This window comes from Stegodyphus dumicola, chromosome 5 (assembly GCF_044657685.1).
Source record: "Stegodyphus dumicola isolate Sdum_Otavi_A_Nest chromosome 5, ASM4465768v1".
Taxonomy (NCBI): Eukaryota; Metazoa; Arthropoda; class Arachnida; order Araneae; family Eresidae; genus Stegodyphus; species Stegodyphus dumicola.
The window spans coordinates 213,558,443-213,580,163 of NC_140772.1; the positions used below are offsets into that span (position 1 = coordinate 213,558,443).

The 21,721-nt window shown below is 33.5% G+C and overlaps 1 protein-coding gene across 3 annotated transcripts in view; it reads right to left on the reverse strand.

Annotated features, from left to right (window-relative positions):
• The window catches only part of ApepP (Aminopeptidase P), a 108,154-nt gene extending 86,844 nt beyond the window's left edge, over positions 1 to 21,310 (reverse strand). The window contains exon 1 of one of the 3 annotated variants that reach the window (XM_085817654.1): positions 21,192 to 21,310. Coding sequence is in view for 2 of the 3 variants with exons in the window: in XM_085817653.1 (XP_085673779.1) it covers positions 20,735 to 20,851 (117 nt within the window). In the remaining variant the exon portion in view is untranslated. Of the gene's footprint in view, positions 1 to 20,734; positions 21,110 to 21,191 lie in introns of those variants that run through there. The other 2 variants (XM_085817653.1, XM_085817651.1) reach the window with 2 other exon arrangements.
• Between the last annotated feature and the right edge of the window lie 411 nt (positions 21,311 to 21,721).

Sequence of the window (21,721 nt, forward strand, 5' to 3'; positions counted from 1 at the left end):
TTAGCTGTAAGCTTGTTGTTCTTGACAAATGCAAGGAACAGTGGGATGGAGGAAGAATTGCCTGAACAGAATTTTGCATGTTTTCTGAGATTACAGATTCTTCAGGTGATTTTCTTCGTTCACACCCTTACATCAAAATAATTACAGTCAAAAGCATGAGAATAACATTATATCTGAGTGTGATTACTTTACTGGATTGTCGGCAAATACAGGAAGTTTTCCATAGGAAAGCATAAGAAAAGTAGATGGTTAAATAAGAAATTTTGGTACTTTTCCATTTGGCCGAAGCAATTTTTCATTTCACCGGCACAAGCAATACAGTCGCCGAAAATGGTATAACTGATGCCAAACCGAATTTCCTCGCTCATAACCTTTCACGCCACATTTTCAAAACCAGTCGCTGCTATTGCTTATCAGATTCATCGTTTCTTTCAATATTGGCATAAAGTTACATAGAATTTTTTAAATTATAATACTGAAATAATTCTTACATTTAACCCATTAACGGTTTGACCCGTATTTTCTCGTTCTTTTATGTAGGTCTCTTAACGGTTCGTTACGAATTATTGTTAGTTTAAATGTACCCTAGAAAACGGATCTTCCTGTGTTTTTGTAATAGTGGAAAAATGTGCCAGAAACGGCTAGCCCGTATTTTTGTACATCTTCCAACCCCCATTGCCTAAGGGGACAAGGGTTCGTGCACCCCTGACGACAATGGGTAATGGCTGTCATTAGCGCGGGGAGAAGTCTTCTTGATGTTTTGAGATAAAGGCCTTACACTGACTCTAAGGAAACAAATTTATTACCAGTTACAAAGTGAATCTATATATATATAAGGAATTAAGAATTTCCGTTTTAGAACAAGTACTGAATAAAATAAACAAGTTTTTATAAAATAAATTTTTATTTATGACTCATAAAATTATTAATGAATTAAAATGAGAAAAATAATGTATTATATAATTTATTAGGAACACGTGATTAAATAATTATCTTTAAAAAAATTCTGCAAATTTATATCACGAATAATAAAAAAACGTGCAGCTCTCTTGATAAATTTATAAATCTTATACTCTTGACAATGTGATTCGATTATTTGATTTCGTTATTTAAGAATCTATTATTCTTGTTATAAAACTGTACAGGAATTTTTCAAAGGGGCTCTTATTCCCATTAATCTGTACGACAAATTATTTTTCTCCTTTTGGTTGTCTTTTACTTCCAAAATTCCTCTTACCTCATAAAAGTATAAAGTTGTAAAAATTCGCCCAAAATCAGAAATTATATTAATTTTATGCAAATTTAATTTCAAAAGCTATTTTATGCTGTGTAAAGTGATGCAAACTTAAAATCTGTGAGATTTTTAGTTTATTCTTTAAATGGAAATATGTGAAAAAAATTTTTTCAACATTAAATTTTAAGACCACTAAATCAAATTTTATAAAACTCGGTTTACCTTGCTGTACTTCCATTCGTAAATGGTGTGAGTACAAAATTTGAACTTCGTGGCTTATCGAGAAAAAGTCTAAATATCGATGACAAGCTTCTGATTATAGCGACAAAACACCGTGATTGAAATGCATACAATTTTTTAAACAAAATTGCTGACTCTTAAACATTATATTTTTAAACATTTTGGAAAGTTCAGTAAATGTTGATATCAAATAACCGTCATTTTTATAACATTCTTGGTATTATAAAGCATGTATGTGACATTCATACGCGATTCATACAGCTATGTTCATTTATCAAAGTGGTTGCTTTTGCGACAAACACAATTATACATTGTGATGCTCATTCTATATCCTCCACTATCTATGATACTCATTATCAATATTTAATTATGTTCTATATCTACACAGAAATATTGGTAAGACTGAGAAAGGTCAACAAAATTTTCGCAAATATTTAATTATTTGAGTTACATAATTACTTATACTAGCTCAGGAAATTTTTAGTCATTTTGTAAAAATAATCTTTCCTTTAAAATTCCTTTTTCGCCCCCCCCTTATGCTTAATGACTTTATTCTGATGACTGTAAGGTTATGAAAACTAAAAGCTGAGTATATAATTACAGATCTCACTAATAAATGTTTTACAAATACAACTCTTCATATTTCAGCAGAAGTTTTTGAAAATGCATTTATATAGATTATTGTAGAAATCGACAAAGTTTTATGCCAGTTTAAAATGTTTTTCTTCCCCTAATTATCAGTTGTTTATGAACGTATTAAAAAAGCTTTCCCGCTCAAAATTTTAACTATTTTAAAATATTCGTAATCGCACTCGATTTGATGTTTACAGTTTTTTTCCTTGCGATTTCTCTAAAAAGAAAGAATTATAATTGTATTTAATAAAGAAAATTTAATGGATTTGGAATCTGCATAAGAGGACTTGAAACTATCATGGAGGGAATTTCTAAGGGGAACTAGATCTCATCCACACTGAACGTAGAAAAACCCTGGAAAACTTTCATAGAACAAGCGCATTCGTCCGGATTTGAACCCATGTCGAATTACCAGTATTCAGCGGTTTTAGCGATTGGCCACTGGAACCCCCACAGCCTGATTTTAAAATCTTGTTTAGAAAACTTTCATCTTGATTTAGAGTGATAGGTGTCGTAGTTTGAAGGCTAGGATTATTTGAATATAGCAAAACACACGAGGACGATCTGCTTTTAAGTAGAAAGCTGCCTTCATAGAGGACTTTCTAACGAATAGCTCATACTCATGTTATACATGGAAAAATACCACACAGCCATCGCATTCATTCATCTGAGTTTGAATCCAAATCGAACAACTAATATTTAGTGGTCTTATCGGCCACTGATATGGCTGTAGTATAACCAGACTTTTTATTGTGTATTATAAGATATGTATTACCAGACTGTATGGCATCTAAATTAAGAAATTAAAAAAAAAACTCTTCTGAGGTAATCTTCAACCCAAGTTAAGTTTTTTTAATGCTAATGAGTAATATAATTATGAAAGAGTTCACGTCATTTGTGTCATTTTCCGATTGTTAGGTAAAATTAGTGTGGTTTCAATCAACGACTATTTAAACCTGCTACAAGAAAAAAAAAAAAAATACATGAAAACTTTCCTTTAAAATATCAGGAATTATTGAAAAAAAAAAAAACTTCTGTAATTTATAAACAAGGAAACATATTTAACCAGATTTTATATGTTAAAAAGGTAATGAATTATGATCACCTCTAGTGGAGATCTTTGTAATTATATTTCTAATTCCAAAATCAAAGTGAGAAATCTAGTCGCTGAAGCAACACAACACTATCAATTCTTCTAGGCTTCTATTTTCAGCAAAGGAATAGATCAGCTGCATGGAATTTTCATGGTTTTCTCTATAGGTAAACCTAAATGCATGTAAGTTTTCCTTAGAAAGTTCGCCGGAAGTGAAATATTCCTATCTTAGAAGATAGATATTGCGTGCTTTAGTAAAATTAGCAAATCTAAATACAGGGTCAACAGTAATATGTTTGGGGCCCTATTCTAAAAATTAAAAGTAGCGAAAAACACCCTACATCGCCCCCTTTTACTTACTTTTATCCTTTTATCTTAGAATTATATATTGCATCCATAAAAATTTCTCTAAATTAACGTTATTTGGATTTGCAAACCATTTTATGCTAAAATACATCTTACCAGATGGTCGCTTTTACTCACTGGTTGTCGATGCTTCTTGAAGATGCCGATTCATGAGTGAAAAATCATTTTATTGCTTTTCCGGTTTCCCCTAATCGTTTACAGAAAGGCCGAACCTTCGGGAGAAAACAGCCTATCTATTGGTGTTAATTCATCATTAAAGAGAGGCCCAGCAGTGGCCAAGCGGTAAAGTTGCTGAACACTGATTGTTTAGTCCGAGGTTTGAATTCCGCGAACGGGGTTGCTGCATGGGCATTTTCGTAGTTTTCCCCATGTGTAATGTGTATACGAGCCAGTGTTCCTTAGAAAGTCCTCCACAAAGGCATCCCTCCCCTTAGGCAGATAGCCCTCGAGGCTTTGCCATAATCGCACACACACATCAGTAAAAAGATACAGCACTGAACGGAGGAAAGTACATTTTTTTATTGTTTTTATTTGTAAAAATCTTGACTTTCCTTTTCCATCAAAATTCAAGCAATAAGAAATCTACTAGAAAAGATATACTCTCTAAGGTATAAAACTTTTGTGTAATGAAATTATAAAATGCGGTGTATATATATATATGTTGAATGATCTAAAATTCACTTAGCTCGAAAAGAAGTTTTTCTAATACTTGCGCAAAGTAAGATAATAATAATTTATTTACTAAAGAAATATTGATTCTTTTATCTCCTAATATAATTTTAATAGAAGTATAAAAAAAAGGGGGGAACCCATATGTAGGAAGTTTAATTCCGAAAATTGTGTTTTAATGTAACTTGAATGTAAATTATGTAAAAAATATTTTACGAGGTTGTTTCAACATACTGTAATGGAAAAGCGATACCAGAAAAAGTAAATTTGAAAAAATTGCGATAGGCGGAGTAATAGGCGGACCTTGGATTTTTTCGAAGCAAGAAATGCGAAAATTCAGCAGTGCTGTAATTATTCTTCTACCAACAATGTCTTCCAAAATTTAATTGGAAGAACATCCAAGATTTGTAGCAAGATAGGCAGAATGGCATAATTCTTTATTTTTTCCCTCTTATAGGGCGAAAGAGAAGAAGCCTGATACTCTATCGGCCTAATTCATGTGTTCACGAATTATCGTCTATCACGTTTCCATACATTCCGTTTTTCTGAGGAGAAAATATGAAAAATCCTCTATGCTCTCGCACGGATACAAACCGCAGACCTTCTGACTGCTAGTCCGATCTACTATCACTTACATCACAAGAGCCCTCAAAAAAGAATGAGATACTTTCTTATAATACACAGATATACAAACTGATGATTCAAAATTTTATTATCATAAGACTGGAAAAAATTAAGGATTTAATTCATTTTTATACATTTCAAAATAAATTCAATTTTTCAAAAAGTTAAGATAAAATATTTATTAGAATGCCAAATTTAAGCATTTCAATTATTTATATAATAAAGGATAAACTTTATATTTATAAAGAAGAATTGTTAATAATATCCCTCTGATTTTAGAAAGAAATTTATTTCAAGTGATATGTTCAGCTTAAAAGTAACGGGAGTAGAACTATGCTAAAACAAAAGGCACACATATCGTTATTATCTCCTTTAACTCTTTCGCATCGAAATCGCCCGTAACGGCCATTCATTCAGGCCCAATCAACGGCAAACCGCCCCAACGCCTCGTTTATTTTCTACCTAGTGCTTTCCCCTCCACGTTAGTGTATGGCTCATTGGTTTCGCGAGTTGTTAAGAGACATGTCGATCATTCTTTTAAACTAAAGGAGAAATACGGAAAGCTATTAACGTTCGCAGGTGCAATCCGGCTCTAAGGTGAAACTGCACACAATGGATGAAACCGCTGAAAAACCCCCAAGAGAGAAGCAGTCATTTCACTTAAGTATGTTATTGTCAATGCTGTAGCTATTAGGCAGGGAGGGGGGAAGAAAAACCATTCCAAGACAAATTCGTAAACACGGGCATTTTCGATGTTTGATGAAAACAGATCTGGTCGTCTCTCGATGCGAAAGAGTTAAATTAATGATATGTATACTGCTGACAAATTGTTACCTGACATGCCTACTACAATATTTACAATTAATTGATAATTTCTAGAATAATACTGGTATAGCATATTTCTATGGAATGATTTGCTATAATTCCTAATTTAAGTTTCACATACTTTCATATTTAGGGAATTAATTACATAGTACTGAAGATTACTCAATGTATCATAAAAGATATGCTATCTGATTTATGTTTACAATGACTAAATTTAAATGTTACATGCTCACATGTACACATACCCCAGAAACCTGACACATTTCGAAATTTCTGATAAATCAAAATTACTGGAATATTTCATCAGAAAGCTGTTTTTTAAATTTTGGTAAATCTTGTGCGATTTCGACATAAATTAGCCTGATCGACAAAAATGCGAAGCTCATGAGGCCCATTAGAACACAAGTGATTAAGATCATTGAACCATAGTAATTAAATCTGGCTCCAAATACTGATGAACGAGCTAACTGTACGGATCTTTTCGTGATTTTCCCTCCATGTGTAACATTAATACAAGTAATTTACCCTTATAAAATACTCCCCAAAAACATTCTTTTCTTAAAATAGAGAGTACTCGTATGTTTTGAGCAAAATGAAAGAAACATAAACAAAATTCGGATGCATGAAACGAACGCGAACCAGTTTCCTATAAATCCTACCTGAAGGCATTTTATCTTTCAGGTTGAGAGGCTTTGTCTGCTTTGCATTGTCTTTGTCTGTCATTGAAATCAAACAACAGTAAACAACGTTCCCTAATAACGACAAAAGCCTAACATTGAGAAGGAAAGAGGTGATAAACAGTTCTTAAGCGAAAGGTTCTTTGTAAGTGTAGAAGTCCTATCTGTAACAGCCGAATACTGGTAGTTCAACCAGTATCCGGTATTCGATCCCAGGCGAAAATGTTGAGCGCATGATTTGTTTTCGTGGTTTTCCGCCTGTGGAATGCGAATACGAGTCAGCTTTCCTACAAAAATTCTTCACGAAATCATTCCTCACCTTATGCAAATAGCCCACATCTACTCTGTCATATTCTAATAGCATAACCTTTTCTACTAGACAGAAGAATCTCTTTTTTTAATGTATGACTCCTAATGGTGTCAAAAACTGCAGTTTTCTTTTTTCCCCCCTTTCAATGCAAAATATACCATCGATCAATCGATGTTACTTTACATAAAATCTACATGAATTTGTATTTTTTTCCACTATTTATTTACGAGAGCTATGGGCCTTCGTGGAGCCCTTTCAGTGGGAAACTGGGTTACACATGCAGAAAACCACAAAAAAACAAACAGGCAGGAATCCCATCTCTGAGAAACAGAACTGATTATTTTCCTTTAATCTGAAATCTAAAACAAATAAGATAGAAAACAGAGCTTTTCGGGGAAGTTGTATTCAGTACAGTCAAAAGTCGTTAATCCGGACTCGTCGGGACTTCGGCGATTCCAGATTATCGATTTTTCCGGATTATAGATCATCAGTTTAAATCTCGTAAGATGGCATGCAGAAATTCTAAAATTAAAAATATGAAACCGTAATTTATGAAATAAAGAACAATTATGATCTAAAGGGTATCAAAATTTGCAAAAAGAAAAAGCTTAATATTTATTTGTTTACTTTATTAAACATTTCTTTCAATGTAAGTTGTTTAAGTTTTGCTTCGTTTCATGTGATAATACTTTCTCTTTAATTCTATTAAACAGACATAATTTCTTGTTCAGTTACAAAGTTCCCCCGTTCAAGTCCTATAACTGCTGTGTCAAGAACACCGACTAATTTGTCAATCAAAATTTTTTTGTTTTCAATAACCTCTGTCACTTTTCTTCGCTATCGGAACCGAATTATAATGACGAGGAACTTGTTTTAAATCATATCAAAGACGGAGCATATCGAAATGAAATACTACATTTGGTAAGGAATTATAAGCCAAATAAAATAAAAACATCTGCGCTGAAGATAAGGATAGTGCTGACAAATCAACTTCCAATTCATTACGCGCCCGCCGCCGAGCAGCGTGAAATTGATAAACAGATTTCGGATTTCAAAACATACTTTCGCTTTAGATCCTTTACATATTAACAAATATATATCGGAAATTCTATTTGATATAATCGAAAGTTTAAGCTTACTTTTATAAAATTGCTCTTACAGTCTGCAAAAAATAATAAGCCGAATGCAATTCGAAAATTAAGGAACAACGCAATCATCAACATTAACTGAAATAGATAATTAGATAATTTTAGCTTATAGCGTTGCGCGCCTCTAACTTGCACGCAACCAAGGGGTGGCTGTGAAAACTGTATAAAAAATAGAGTCTTGTGAAGGGTTTAAGTCCCTTTTTATTCAACGTAATAAATTACAATTGCGTGCTCTTGACGCTTACAGACGGTGCCAACTCGGCAGTTAAATAAAAATAATAACCTGAAAAGAAACTAAAGACAAGATTCTAACTACGAGGCTCTCTAAAATAACTAACTCACCGCGTTTTACAATACCGCTGCTAATTCAGCAGACTTGAAGCTCACTGGAACGATTACCACTACTTCCCGCCAAGCACATAGGCCGAAACGCGGGGTTCTTCAATTTCTCGCAAACTACCTCCGCGCTCGTGAAGTAAGAATATCACACCGAACTCGTTTCCTTCTATTTAAATCAGAATACTTCCGCTGATAATTTGAATGCTTGCGCGTTCTACTCAAATTTACATATTCTGGCATTGGCAGTTCCAGGGGAAAGTAAGGCTTGACAGGAAAGATAGTTTAAACTTAAAATAAATGTTAGTTAAAATAAATATAAACCCTACATTTGCCGCTGCCAGAATTTGGAAAACTTGGAAGCAGGTCCTACAAACGACCTGTTGTAAGTTTCTCTAATTCTGAACTAACTGGCGAGAACCTCGTTTACACAAAATAATTCTGTTGATCGTTACAAAGCTCTCTTCTTACAGCAACTTTTCCTGGACTTCATCAATCAATCTTGGTCTTTCCTTCCAGCATCTGGAAGGAATAAGTATCAGTATCTTTCTACATACATTATAATTTACACTTTCTTGACACAATAAATTTTTGTTTTTAAACGATTCGTTTTTCTTAGTTATTGCTTCCTTCACATTCATTCAATTTTTCAAGCATTAATTTAACTTTACCCTGGCTCTCCACCGTGTGTGGTGTCAAACGGGAATATTCGTGTTTTAGTCTTACAACACTTCCCCTAACCACCATGATTTGTTAGAATTCAACGACCAAATAGACACACCTTACTCGACATTCTACAACTCAATGAGCTACTTTAATAGTCTTAAAAATTCAAATGTAGGTGGAGAACCCTACAAAACACATTCATTCTAACTTCCCCCTCATTCATCTTTAAACATGCAGGCTTTCGCTCTAAAGCATGACTTTATCTACAATTTACTACTTAAATTTTGACTTCATTGCTTTTAAGCATTCACTTTTAGCATCTACAATTTTATGCTTCTAGACTAAATTCTACTTTTACATAACATTCAAGTATTTACATACATTTACAAAATTTTAATACATATGCTTTTTACAATTTACCATAAAATGAATAAGAGAAAATAAATTTTTACTTTACTCATTCTTCGCCAAGCTGGCGGCACTGAAAGTAAAATTCTTATTACTACAAAAATACGAAGTTATTTTTATCTTCGGCCAAATTTTGGCTTTAACATAACAGAATTAGTCTTTCGACCAACAGAAAATGCTTGTTTTTAGCTTTTACACTTAAAGAAAATAATACTTTTGCCTTAGCTAAATAGAGTAAAACAAAACTAAGTCTCAACCGAGACATATTGACTTTCATCAAAACATAGAACTTCGTACTTATGCATAACATTTCGGAACAAAAGAGAAAAAAAAAAATTATAGAAGGTTTTAACTTATCTTTGAGTTTTCGATGCTTGAAACTCCGTCATTCGTTTTTGGCAGAATTGGTCCCAAGTTAGAGGTTTCATGGATGTTAATCTTCTCCTTACTGCCCTCCGAGTGTCGTCCACCTGACTTTTTCTTTTGCGTCCTCTACATGCTGGCCTCTTGACGGAGTAATCGTCTGGTTGTTGGCCTTTCCGTTTCTCCCTGGGACGGCTGGTCTTGACGTCCTCCGATCTGGAGTCCTTCTTGAATTTCTTCTGTTCCTCATATTTTTGTGCCTCCTGTTGGCGTTTCAGTTTCCGGAACGGCGGCCTTGCTGGCACCTGACTCTGTGGCCGTGTGCGTGTTCTCCTTGATGTATAATTTTTCCTGCAATCCTTTGTAGGTGGTGTTTTTCTCTTTACCACGGTTTCTTTACCCGGTGCATCTGTATTTTTGTTTTTCTTAAACGCCGGAGTTTGAAAATTATTTTTTCTTTTTGATACCGACGTCCGGGTTGTAGAAGTGCTAGGTCTCTCTTCAGTTCTCTGTTTCTTGGGTGGTGGAATAGTTGTTGTCTCTGGACCTTCTATATCGTTTAGACTTGAGTCCTGCAAGAAACTTTTAAGGATTTCAAAATCATTTGGATTATAGTATTTTTTCACCTGGTCGGGACTTGCTTTACAGATTTCCCCTCTCTCGTTCTTAAGATATAAGACTACTCCTTTGATTTCCTGAATTACATAGGGGCCTTCAAACTTTGGAGCTAGCTTTGCCATAAAATTGTCTGGGGCACTTGATAAAGAAAATTTCCGCTTCAATACTTTGTCCCCAACTTTAAAATCTGCTTCACGGCGTTTTCTATCGTAATATAGTTTCTGTTTATTTCTTGCCGTATCCGAGGTTTTAAGCGCCTGATCAATCAACTTTTGCACATCTTTTTGTTTAAACTCCTGCTCTCTTTGTTGCACAAAGAATAATTTATCTAAAGGCATAATTAACTTTCTGCCTAAAAATAATTCTGCTGGAGTTTTTCCCGTAGTATCATGATGTGCCGTTCTTAAAGCATAAGCTAATTCATTTATGTAGCCATCCCAGCGCTTGTGATGTGTGCTCACGTAACTGCGAATTATTTTTACTATGTTTTTATTAACTCTTTCTGCTATGTTAGCCTGTGGTCTATACGGAACCATTTTGATATGGCGTATGCCAAGTCCATTGCATATGTTTTCAAATATTTGACTAATGAATTGTTTTCCGTTATCGCTAATGACTTTTATCGGTGCACCGTATTTTAAAATGTATCTGTGTAAGAATGCATCTGCGACTGTTTTGGCTGACGCGTGTTTAAGTGGAACAATTTCTATCCATTTTGAAAAATGATCTACTATTACTAAAAGAAAACGATTTTTATTTAACTCGCTCTGGGGGAAGGGACCAAGGAGATCTATGCCTAAAATTTCATTCGGAAATGTAGCGCGAATGCTATTTAAGTACCCGGCCGGGCTGTAATTAATATCATTTATTAACTGACATTGATTGCAGGACCTGACATACGCCGTTACTATTTTGTATAATTGCGGGAAATATACCGCCTCGCGTACCCTTTTTAAAGTCTTTCTGACAACCGAGGTGGCCCGCTGTTTTTTCTTCGTGCAACTCCTTCAAAATGCTTAATCGAAGCGAGGCTGGGATGACTGGCTTATACTCAAGATTTTCGTTTGTTGTTTTCGTATAGAATAATAAATTATCTATTATTTCATAGTTTTTTTCTCTATTTCTTATCGCATCGATATCTGTGTGCTCGAAGCTTTCGGGGTCTTTCAAATAAGCATAGATATTTCCAAATTCAGGATCAGCTTTCAGTTCAGTAATAACCGTATCTCTAGAATCTAAAATTTTTGAAGTCAACACAGCGCATTTAAGTTCATTTCCTTCATCGTCCAGTTTTATACGAGAAAGTGCGTCAGCTACATTGTTTTCCTTACCCGGTTTATATTTTATTGTGATATTATATTCTTGGAGTTTTAAAGCCCATCTTATTAACCTGGGCATTAGGTTTTTTCCCGAGTAAAGTCTACCAACAGCCGCATGATCCGAAAAGACTGTTACTGGCGATTTGCCGAAATAAACTCGAAATTTGTGTACAGCCATTAATACGGCTAATGTTTCTCTTTCTGTAGCTGTATAATTCCTTTGTGTCTGATTCAATGTTTTACTAAAAAATGCCAGCGGATGGTTATTTTGCATAAGAACCGCACCCACCGCATAGTCTGAATCATCTGCTGCAATTTCCAGGTTTTCGTCTCCCTCCGGGAATTTTAAAACAGGGGCATTAATAAGCGCTTCTTTTAATCTTTCAAAAGCTGTGTTAGCTTCCGCTGTCCACGTAAATTTAGCCCTTTTTCTTTTGATTACTAAGAGTGGTTCAACAATATTAGCGAAATCTTTTATGAAAGATCGATAGTAAGAACATAATCCAAGGAAAGAAGAAAGTTTCTTGGCGGTGGGAAATTCTTAATAGCTTTTATTTTTGAATCTTGCGTTTCTATACCCTTTTGCGAAATTTTATAACCGAGATATTTAAGTTCCTTAGTTGCGAACTTGCATTTTGAGGCGTTAATTGTAAGACCGGCCTCTTTTAATAATTTAAAAACTTGTTCGAGGTCATTAATGTGTTGTTCCAACGTACTACTCGTTATAATTATATCATCTAGATAAATTAAAGTTGATTTTCCTAGGAGAGGCTTTAGAACAATGTCCATAGCTCTCTGGAATGTTGATGGGGCCCCACACAACCCAAAAGGCATGCGTAAAAATGCATAAGTGCCCGATTTTGTTATAAACGCGGTTTTATGTATATCTTCGGGTCTCATAGCTATTTGATAGTAGCCAGACGTTAAGTCCAAAGTAGACATATATCTTGTCGATTTGATCTGTCTAATGATCTCGTCTATAACCAGCAAAGGGTAAACTGGAAATTTGGTAATACTATTTAGTTTTCTGTAATTAATAGCAAACCTCCAAGCCCTTTTATCCGAAGGAGGAAACTCGTTCTTTTTCCTACATAGTACGACTGGACTCGCGTACTCACTATTTATGGGCGTTATTATTTTATTCTTTAACATCTCCTGAATATGTTCTTCGATGATTAAGTCTTTTTGTTTGTCATAATGGTATGGCTTAGTCCTACAAGTTTTTTCGGCATTTAATTGAATCTTGTGCGTCACAATTTGGCAGTTTCCTGGTTTTTCTGAAAACAAATGAGAAAAATTACTCACCACTTGCTGTATTGATACTTTTTTACTTTGAATACTTTGAGATTTTCCTCTTTTACCTGTAAGTTTAATGATAATTTCCCGATGCAGTGACATGTTTTTCCTTGCGCTGCTATAATTTCCGTATTTCTGGTTTTAAATAATCGTATCCTATAAAAATTTTTTTTGAAGAAATTTTCACTCATAAAATTTCCTTCTGCTCCTGTATCGATGAGGGCTTCTACTGGTACATCGCCAACCAGGACTTGTATAATTGGTAGCTGTGAGTTTTTTACGATGACCGTGTTTAAATATCTATTTGAGGGTTTTTTTAAAACTTCCGGGGTCTGGACCCACCCTTTCACAGGCCCCTCTACTCATTTAAAGCTTTCTTTTCAATCTGTGTCTTCTGGGTACGCGGATGTTTATTTTCAAATTTTCTTTTTGGGCCTTGACCTTCGAGTTTCGATGCGTTAGCTTGATAGTTCTTTCCCCCATAAGAGCGATTTCCATTTCTGGTTTCCTCCTTCCTTCGGGTACTTTGAGAATATGTTTCCCCTCTCGCTTTTTCCGCTATTCTGCGATTTTGAAACTTCACCGCCAATTCGAAAAGTTCCTGCAATGTGCTTGGGTTTCTAATTTCAAAGTAGTAATGGACAGCGGGTAACAATCTTGGTAATATTATTTCAATTATCTCCGCATCGGGTTTCTTTCCATACAGCATATCCGTTAGCTTGATTTTTCGTAAAATAAAGTCCGTCAATTCTGCTGTATCCCGTTGATAGAAACTATATAGCTCGGCTTCCAGCCGTGCGTGATCTTTCACTATGGGGAAGGCCTTTACTAACGATTTTTTGAAATTTTCAAATATATATGTCGGGCTTCCAAATTCCCCTAATAAAAATTTGCCTATGTTTTTCCACCATAGCGCGGCCTGTCCTCTTAGTGCTGATGTGGCGATGGCAACTTTTTGTCTTTCAGGCACAGGGTAGAGCTGAAAGTGGTTTTCTAGACCTTCTAGAAATACCGACACCGAATTTTTTCCGTCGAAATAGACGTTTGGCTTGATTGACGCTCTCAAAGTCTGGACCAGGTATCCAAATCCTTCAAACTGACTTGTCATTTCTTGGTGTTGTCCAGCGGCTTCCATCCAATTTTCGGCCATTTCAGTTCGATAAGTGTTCGGGCGCCAATATAGCGTTGCGCGCCTCTAACTTGCACGCAACCAAGGGGTGGCTGTGAAAACTGTATAAAAGATAGAGTCTTGTGAAGGGTTTAAGTCCCTTTTTATTCAACGTAATAAATTACAATTGCATGCTCTTGACGCTTACAGAGTGCCAACTCGGCATTCAAATAAAAATAATAACCTGAAAAGAAACTAAAGACAAGATTCTAACTACGAGGCTCTAAAATAACTAACTCACCGCGTTTTACAATACCGCTGCTAATTCAGCAGACTTGAAGCTCACTGGAACGATTACCACTACTTCCCGCCAAGCACATAGGCCGAAACGCGGGGTTCTTCAATTTCTCGCAAACTACCTCCGCGCTCGTGAAGTAAGAATATCACACCGAACTCGTTTCCTTCTATTTAAATCAGAATACTTCCGCTGATAATTTGAATGCTTGCGCGTTCTACTCAAATTTACATATTCTGGCATTGGCAGTTCCAGGGGAAAGTAAGGCTTGACAGGAAAGATAGTTTAAACTTAAAATAAATGTTAGTTAAAATAAATATAAACCCTACAAGCTTAAACGTCCATTATACATAAAATGCGCACGTGAAAATGTATTCTGCACTTGCGCACACTCATATGCGCAGTCGTAAACGGTCTTACGCGCAAGCGTGAACGCCTCTGCGCATGTGTCAACGTGGCGCATGCGCAGAAAGTTTTTAGTTTTGATGTCCGGATTATAGATCATTCCGAATTATGGGTGTCCGTATTAACGACTTTTGACTGTATACGAAATTTATTTAAAATAAGCTGCAAGCTTTAAGTACAGTTTTTGTACAAGCAAATAGTAGTTTGCCTATGCTAACTGCCCTAGTGGATTGGCTGCCTCACTGTTGGTGAGAAAAAAGAAAGTAGTTTAGCTTTCGTATGTAACTAGCATGCTGACCAGCAGCTCACACTGTATCATTCTCTATTAATTCAATAAATGAAGACTGGATCATCAGATAAATTTTGCTTCTTCCAGTGCCAGTTACAAATCGTACAGCTGTTCAATAACATTTGAACTATATCATTAACGTTGCATATTAGTAAAAATGTACTTGTTCTTTAAAGTCCTTGATCTGTTCTAAAAATAGTACCGCAGAAGTTTCAGAAATAAAGTACAATTTAAAGCTACTTAACATTTCTATGCATATAAAAAAGTAGAACTGTTTAAAATGCATATCGTTCAACACTTCCTGTTTTATTTGGAATAATATTTCAAAAATAAAACTCGTGTTAGTTACGACCCAAGCAATACTTAACGGGATAAAGAGCCGTAGTTTGAAATTGCTAGGATCATGCATTCAGTTTTCGTCGTTTTAATAAAATCCATTATGATACTTATGCTGGTAATTATAAACTGCATTTACGTATACAGAAGTATGATTAATACACTAATATCACAGAATATAGGCTTTTTATATTCTGACAAGTTTTGTCAAGATACCAATTTTTAGTTCATATATAAGTCATAAATTCCCTAACCAGATTCCATTTTTATATAAATAGATGCATAAAGGACAAAATGGAACAGTTAATTATATTTTTTATTCTTTTTCAAATTTAATTCTTTTAGATATAATTTTTAACGGAAAACGACATTCTGCTAAGTTATAATATAAAAATTCTTACTAATAATAATTTATATCCTAATTTAATAATATTTATATCCTAATTTATATCACTCAAAACAGAATTGGAAAACTCATTCAAATCATATTTAATCAAAACGTTTTACACAATTTTGGGGTTTGTTTGATTTTTAACAGTGAATTCAATCATTAAAATATTTTTACCATGTTTCCTCATCCATATAAAATTAGCAAAATAATTTACTAAATAATTCTTAGATTTAATAGTATTCTTGTTTATCTTTTGTTATATGACTAAAAATAAATAAAAAAGCGGCTGGTATTCAATATTTATTTTTATTTAATTATTTAATTACAAATACTTGGCTACTGGTACTTAAGACATAGTCTTTCCATACTATCACTTTTCTATATGGCCTTGAAATTATGCTAAGTACCTAATAGAATTCGGAAAATCCTATGATCGCATAAAACTGCGGGAGATGCTTATACAGTCAAAAGTCGTTAATTCGGACACCCATAATCCGGACCTCAAAGCTAAAAACTTTCTGCGCATGCGCCGCATTGAGACATGCGCATAGGCGTTTACACGTGCGCATAAGACCTTTACGACTGCGCATATGTGTGTGCGTAGGCGCAGAATACGTTTTCGCGTGCGCATTTTATGTATAACGGACGGTATATGCTAAAATTATCTATTTCAGTTAATGTTGATGATTGCGTTGTTTCTTAATCTTCGAATTATTTCCGGCTTATTATTTTTTGCAGACTGTAAGAGCAATTTTATAAAAGTAAACTTGAATATTCGATTATGTCAAATAGAATTTCCGATACTGGAGCTCCCAAAGGATCTACAAAACGAAAGTATGTTCCTATGTCCATCAAACAAAAAGTGAAATTGCATCAAAAAATGGATAAAGACATGAAGAAGGTGACAGAGAGGTTAGTGAAAACGAAAAAATTTCGATTGACAAGTTAGTCGGTATTCTCGGCACAGCAATTACAGGACTTGAACAGTGGAACTTTGTAACTGAACAAGAAATTATGTCTGTTTAATAGAATTAAAGAGAAAGTATTATCACATGAAACGAAGCAAAACTTAAACAACTTACATTGAAAGAAATGTTTAATAAAGTAAACAAATAAATATTAAGCTTTTTCTTTTTGCAAATTTTGATACCCTTTAGATCATAATTGTTCTTTATTTCATAAATTACGGTTTCATATTTTTAATTTTAGAATTTCTGCATGCCATCTTGCGAGATTTAAACTGATGATCTAAATTTCGGAATAACGACTTTTGACTGTAATGACAAATTTTAAATGAAAATAGAAATTTTTTTAAATAGACTACAATAGAATAGAAATTTATTTAAATTGACTATAATTATTCTTATATTCTATGTCATTTCAGTACTATAATTTCAGTTATTAGCTTAAATACTGCAATTTAGTCATATAATTTGTAAGTGGAAGTCCCACGATTTTAAATTTATGCATAAACGAGCAAATACATTTTGAAAGTTAAAGTATATATATATTTTACAATTCATTTAACTGAAACCATAAGAATCAAAAGGGATTTTTGTGCGTGTCTGCTGAATGCATTTAATGTATAAAATACGGAAAAGTGAGAAAATCCATCCAACACAGAGAAATAATTCTTTCTAATCTGTGGTAAGATTGTATCAATTTTAACCGTTTAAATTCGAAATGCGAAGGAATACATTTTTGGTTTTAAATTCCACATTAGTAACAACTGTACAATAGCTAAACTTAACAAAATATTTGTAGAAAACCACCAAAATTCTAGAAATTGCTAAAAAATCCCGAAAAACATTAGGAAGATTATTGCTTATCAATTCCATGCTGAAAAGATCAAGCGTTTACGAAGATGAGCTCAACTGTTAACGAACAACTTGTGCAAAAAATTCAATGCTAAAATATAAATACGTATGCCAAATTTTCCAAAAATTCCTGATAAATATTGTAATAAATATTGGCGATTTTTTACGGCCCTCGAAACCGAATAGTACCAGAATTTCTGATACACAGTCTCGCACTCTGGAGATAAGAAATTTTTTTCTGTACAACGTTGTCATTGCTTGCTTTGAAATCCTTGAGTTTGTTAATGAAAAATTCGTTAACGTTTTATAAAATATGATGTAGATAATAAAACAAATTCCAAATTTGGGCATCCAGATGCCCAGATGAGTGAAGGACTACGTTATCCAAAATTTGATGTCTCTTAGGTACCATTGTTTTTTCACAGTGCGAGAAACATACATACATTTATGCAGATTCTTCATTTTAATTTCTTTAGATATGATACAGGACAATAATATTTAGTGGTAACAATTTGAAAAATGAAACAATGCTTGTAGTATATCAACACAAAATGCCAAAACGAAATTCTGGGCAAATTGCCCTTTTGGACTAAAAAAATAAATAAAATTAGTCAAATATTTGAGTTATGCAAGAAATGTGATACAGTTTGATCTTACATGAGTCAATGAATGAAAAGCATTGAAAATATTAAAGCAGTTTTAACGTCTATATTAGCAAACAAACACAAAGGAAATTTTGGTTCTCTTCTGTTATCAGGATCAGATTCAGAAATTTTCAAGATATGTCCTCATTTGTAAGGATTAAATTAACATCCAGAAGGAATATTCAAAATCACCACTCTCATTCAGAAAAGGGACTTGTAGATTTGAGTTTTTAAAATACTCAGGAGAAATAAAAGATTTACTGCAAACAGGCCCAATGCCAGAGCTGGTGCTATTGTTGGGATTGTGCAGAATGGCAGAATTTTTTAAATTTTGATGGCAGAATTTCTTTAAGTATCGAGCAGCTATATTATGAATGGTAAAAATTTTCAGAATATAAGAGAAACTGAGCAACAGAATTTAAAGGCAGCAAAATTTTTAGAACGTTTAGAATACAGAACCAGGCAGAAGAATTTAGGACCCACACAGAGTAAAAATAAGAATTTCCAAAATGTAGCTGAAAATCTGTACAGTAAGTAATAGCTTAGAATGCCTGGATCTCTGGATTGAGCCATTTAATGAGTTTTCTCATTTAAATAGAAAATATTAAATTATAATTAAATGCTTTCCACTTTTTTAAAAAAACATAAAATATAAATTATTGTTAAAAAACAACAAAAAATACAAGGGAAATAACTTTCAAATTAAAAAAACTTTTTAATTACAGAAACTGCATAAAATAACAATTTAATTATGCGACATAATTTATGCTAGCCGCTGCAACCCACAATTAATCTTCTGAGAGTTTCTAAGGCTGAGACGTGATTTTTCTACATACTTTTTACATAAGGTTTAGGGGCACAGCTTTAGTATTAGTCCTTTTTGGCGACATTGTGGAGCAATAAATGTAAAATTATGATAACCTTGGTAACCCTAAATACTGAACTCAAAAACATGCCGCCATTTCTGTCCACGTAACTTTATTGAATTTGGTAGGTATCAGAGCTTTGATGGCAGGAGGGATAAATTGCATGTTTTTCTTAAAGTAACGTTTGTGTTAGGAAAGCACAACATTTAAAATATTTTAAAAAAGCTAAAATTTGATAGTTAAAACTGATGCTTTTAATATTACATCACATGAGTCTTGACATTTTTTCATATGTCAACTCTGCATATTATTATAAACTCCATTCCCCAAGGAAAAAAAACCACATTTTGAGTAGCATAAGGTAAACTCTTTGTGTTTCCTTTGCTAAAAAGATCAAAATTACTATGGTCTAAAAATACTTTTTTGCCTCATATTAGAACTATAGGGATGCGTAATTGCATGAATTCATAGGTTCAAATCAGGACCAAAATTATTGCTTTTATAACATTTTTATAATTTGACTGACTATAAAAAATATAATGTTGCTTAGATTATGGAATATATTGCTTATAATGTATAGTTCTCAAATTTTGTAAATCTTACAACCTAATAATAGCTGTATATGAATAACCTTCACTGAGTATTATTACTTTTATTAATAGTATGTTGACATAACAGTCGACTTTTTATTTTAAATTTTATGCCAATTTTCTACATTACTTAAACATTTTATCTAACAGAAATCTGAATTTTTTGTAATAAAAACTCTATAATAAAAGTACGAGTACAATTTATATATAAAAATTTGACATGGCAAGCACTTAGGTACTGATTTCAATGTCTTTAAATGTTATTATTATAAAGTTTAGATATATTCTTATTAAGATATACTTTTATTCTCTTATAATGTTTAGATGTACAGTTAGTCTAGATAGGATTTTGTTGACAATCCGCCATTTTTTTCCGATCTTGAAAGCCGGTATACATTGGCGACCGAAGTTTGTTGCCAAATCAAAAAATAGCCAGAAGGACCAATACTTTAAAGCTGTTCCGGTTTAGGATTAAATTTTCTCAAAGGTTTCCTGCGTAAGATTTTTATTAAATCTAAAATATTTTGTACAGGCAATCATCTTGCATCTTTCATCTTTTAATGGAATATTAAACACTGGGACTTCAGCCCGTCACCTTGATGTTCAACTGTTTGACAGCTTAGCATCCTCAATTCACATTTCAAAACCATATCATTTTTATACATTAGGATATGGTACGCCTAAAGTGATATTACTTTTAGGGTATTACAATTTCTTCTATAGCTGAAGAAAATACCATATGTCAAAAAACATTCGTACCTTATGTTTTTCCAATAACGCATTTGTCAGATTGAACCAATTTAATAAATAAATGCCCTCCAATTTTACTGACAAAATTCACCATTTTAAAAATCTAGTAACCCTGTCTCAGAAGTGAACAGGTTAAGAAGTTCATTGCTTCCTAATATGAAGTTATATGAAGCTTCCTGATATGGAGTATATATTACACATGATTTTAGATAAGACTTGGATATTTTGCAGTCGTATATGATAATATCGATAATATCGAAGCTTTCTTTAGAGCAGATGTTTATCATAAAGTATTCCCTCCTTATCAAAAATTACAGCATTTTCCAAGATTTATTATGACTTTCTTTTACACAGATGAAAAGGGCTTCATGTTTTCGCAACAGCACTAGAAAACATGACAGATTTTTCCCTTACTTACTTGGTGAGCATCACATGATGGTATGATATATGCTTGAAGACTTTGGCAAACATATGATGTGTTTTTCATGGCATCTCTTAATTTCCTAAGTATTACTGTAGAAATGTATGAAGCCATGCTTTAGAAAAATGTATAGATGTTACGTATTGAATTCGTAGAAAAGTAGTTTCAACAATCAGCCAAGCTCACTAACTAATATTCAAATAGGATTCTTGGCGGGATTTTTGATCTAAAAATAAACCGTACATACAATTCCATAACCAAAGTATTGCCAGATTAGTCTCTGGCGAAACTGGGCCAACCGGATATTGTTCTCCCACTCTCTGTCTGATTTTCAGAGTAAGCCAAATAAAGGTGAGTGCAGATAAAAAAAAGAAAAAAAAAAAAAAAAAAATCTGAAATGTTTCAGATTTTAAATTACGTCCAAAGGGGCGTTTTTTAACATTTTGTGTGTTACCTTTCTTTATTAAATATCATGTTCCTCGCACTTAAACCATAAGATCCAGTGCAACAGCAATATCGCAAAATAGTTTTAAAACGAGCATATCTTTAGAATTTCCGATACAGAGACTCACGCGCTGGAGATAAAAATGTTTTTTCTGCACAACGTTGCCATTGCTCGCTTTGAAATCCTTGAGATTGTTAATCAAAAATTCGTCAAAGTTTTAAAAAATAGGAAATCGATCATAAAACAAATTTCAAATTTCAAATTTGGTCTTCCACATGCTCATATTCGTTGGAGGATTACGTTATTCAAAATTCGATGACTCTATGTACCGTTGTTTTATCACAATACGAGAAATATACATACATTTATGCAGATTTTTCATTATTTAATTTCTTCAAATATAATGCAGGACTCTAACATTTTGTGGCAACAGTTTGAAAAGTGAACCGACATTTATGAGTCCGACGCAAAATGCCAAAACGAAACTAATAGTCCTTCGGGATTCAAATCCCTTTGGACAAAAAAAAAAAAAAAAAAAA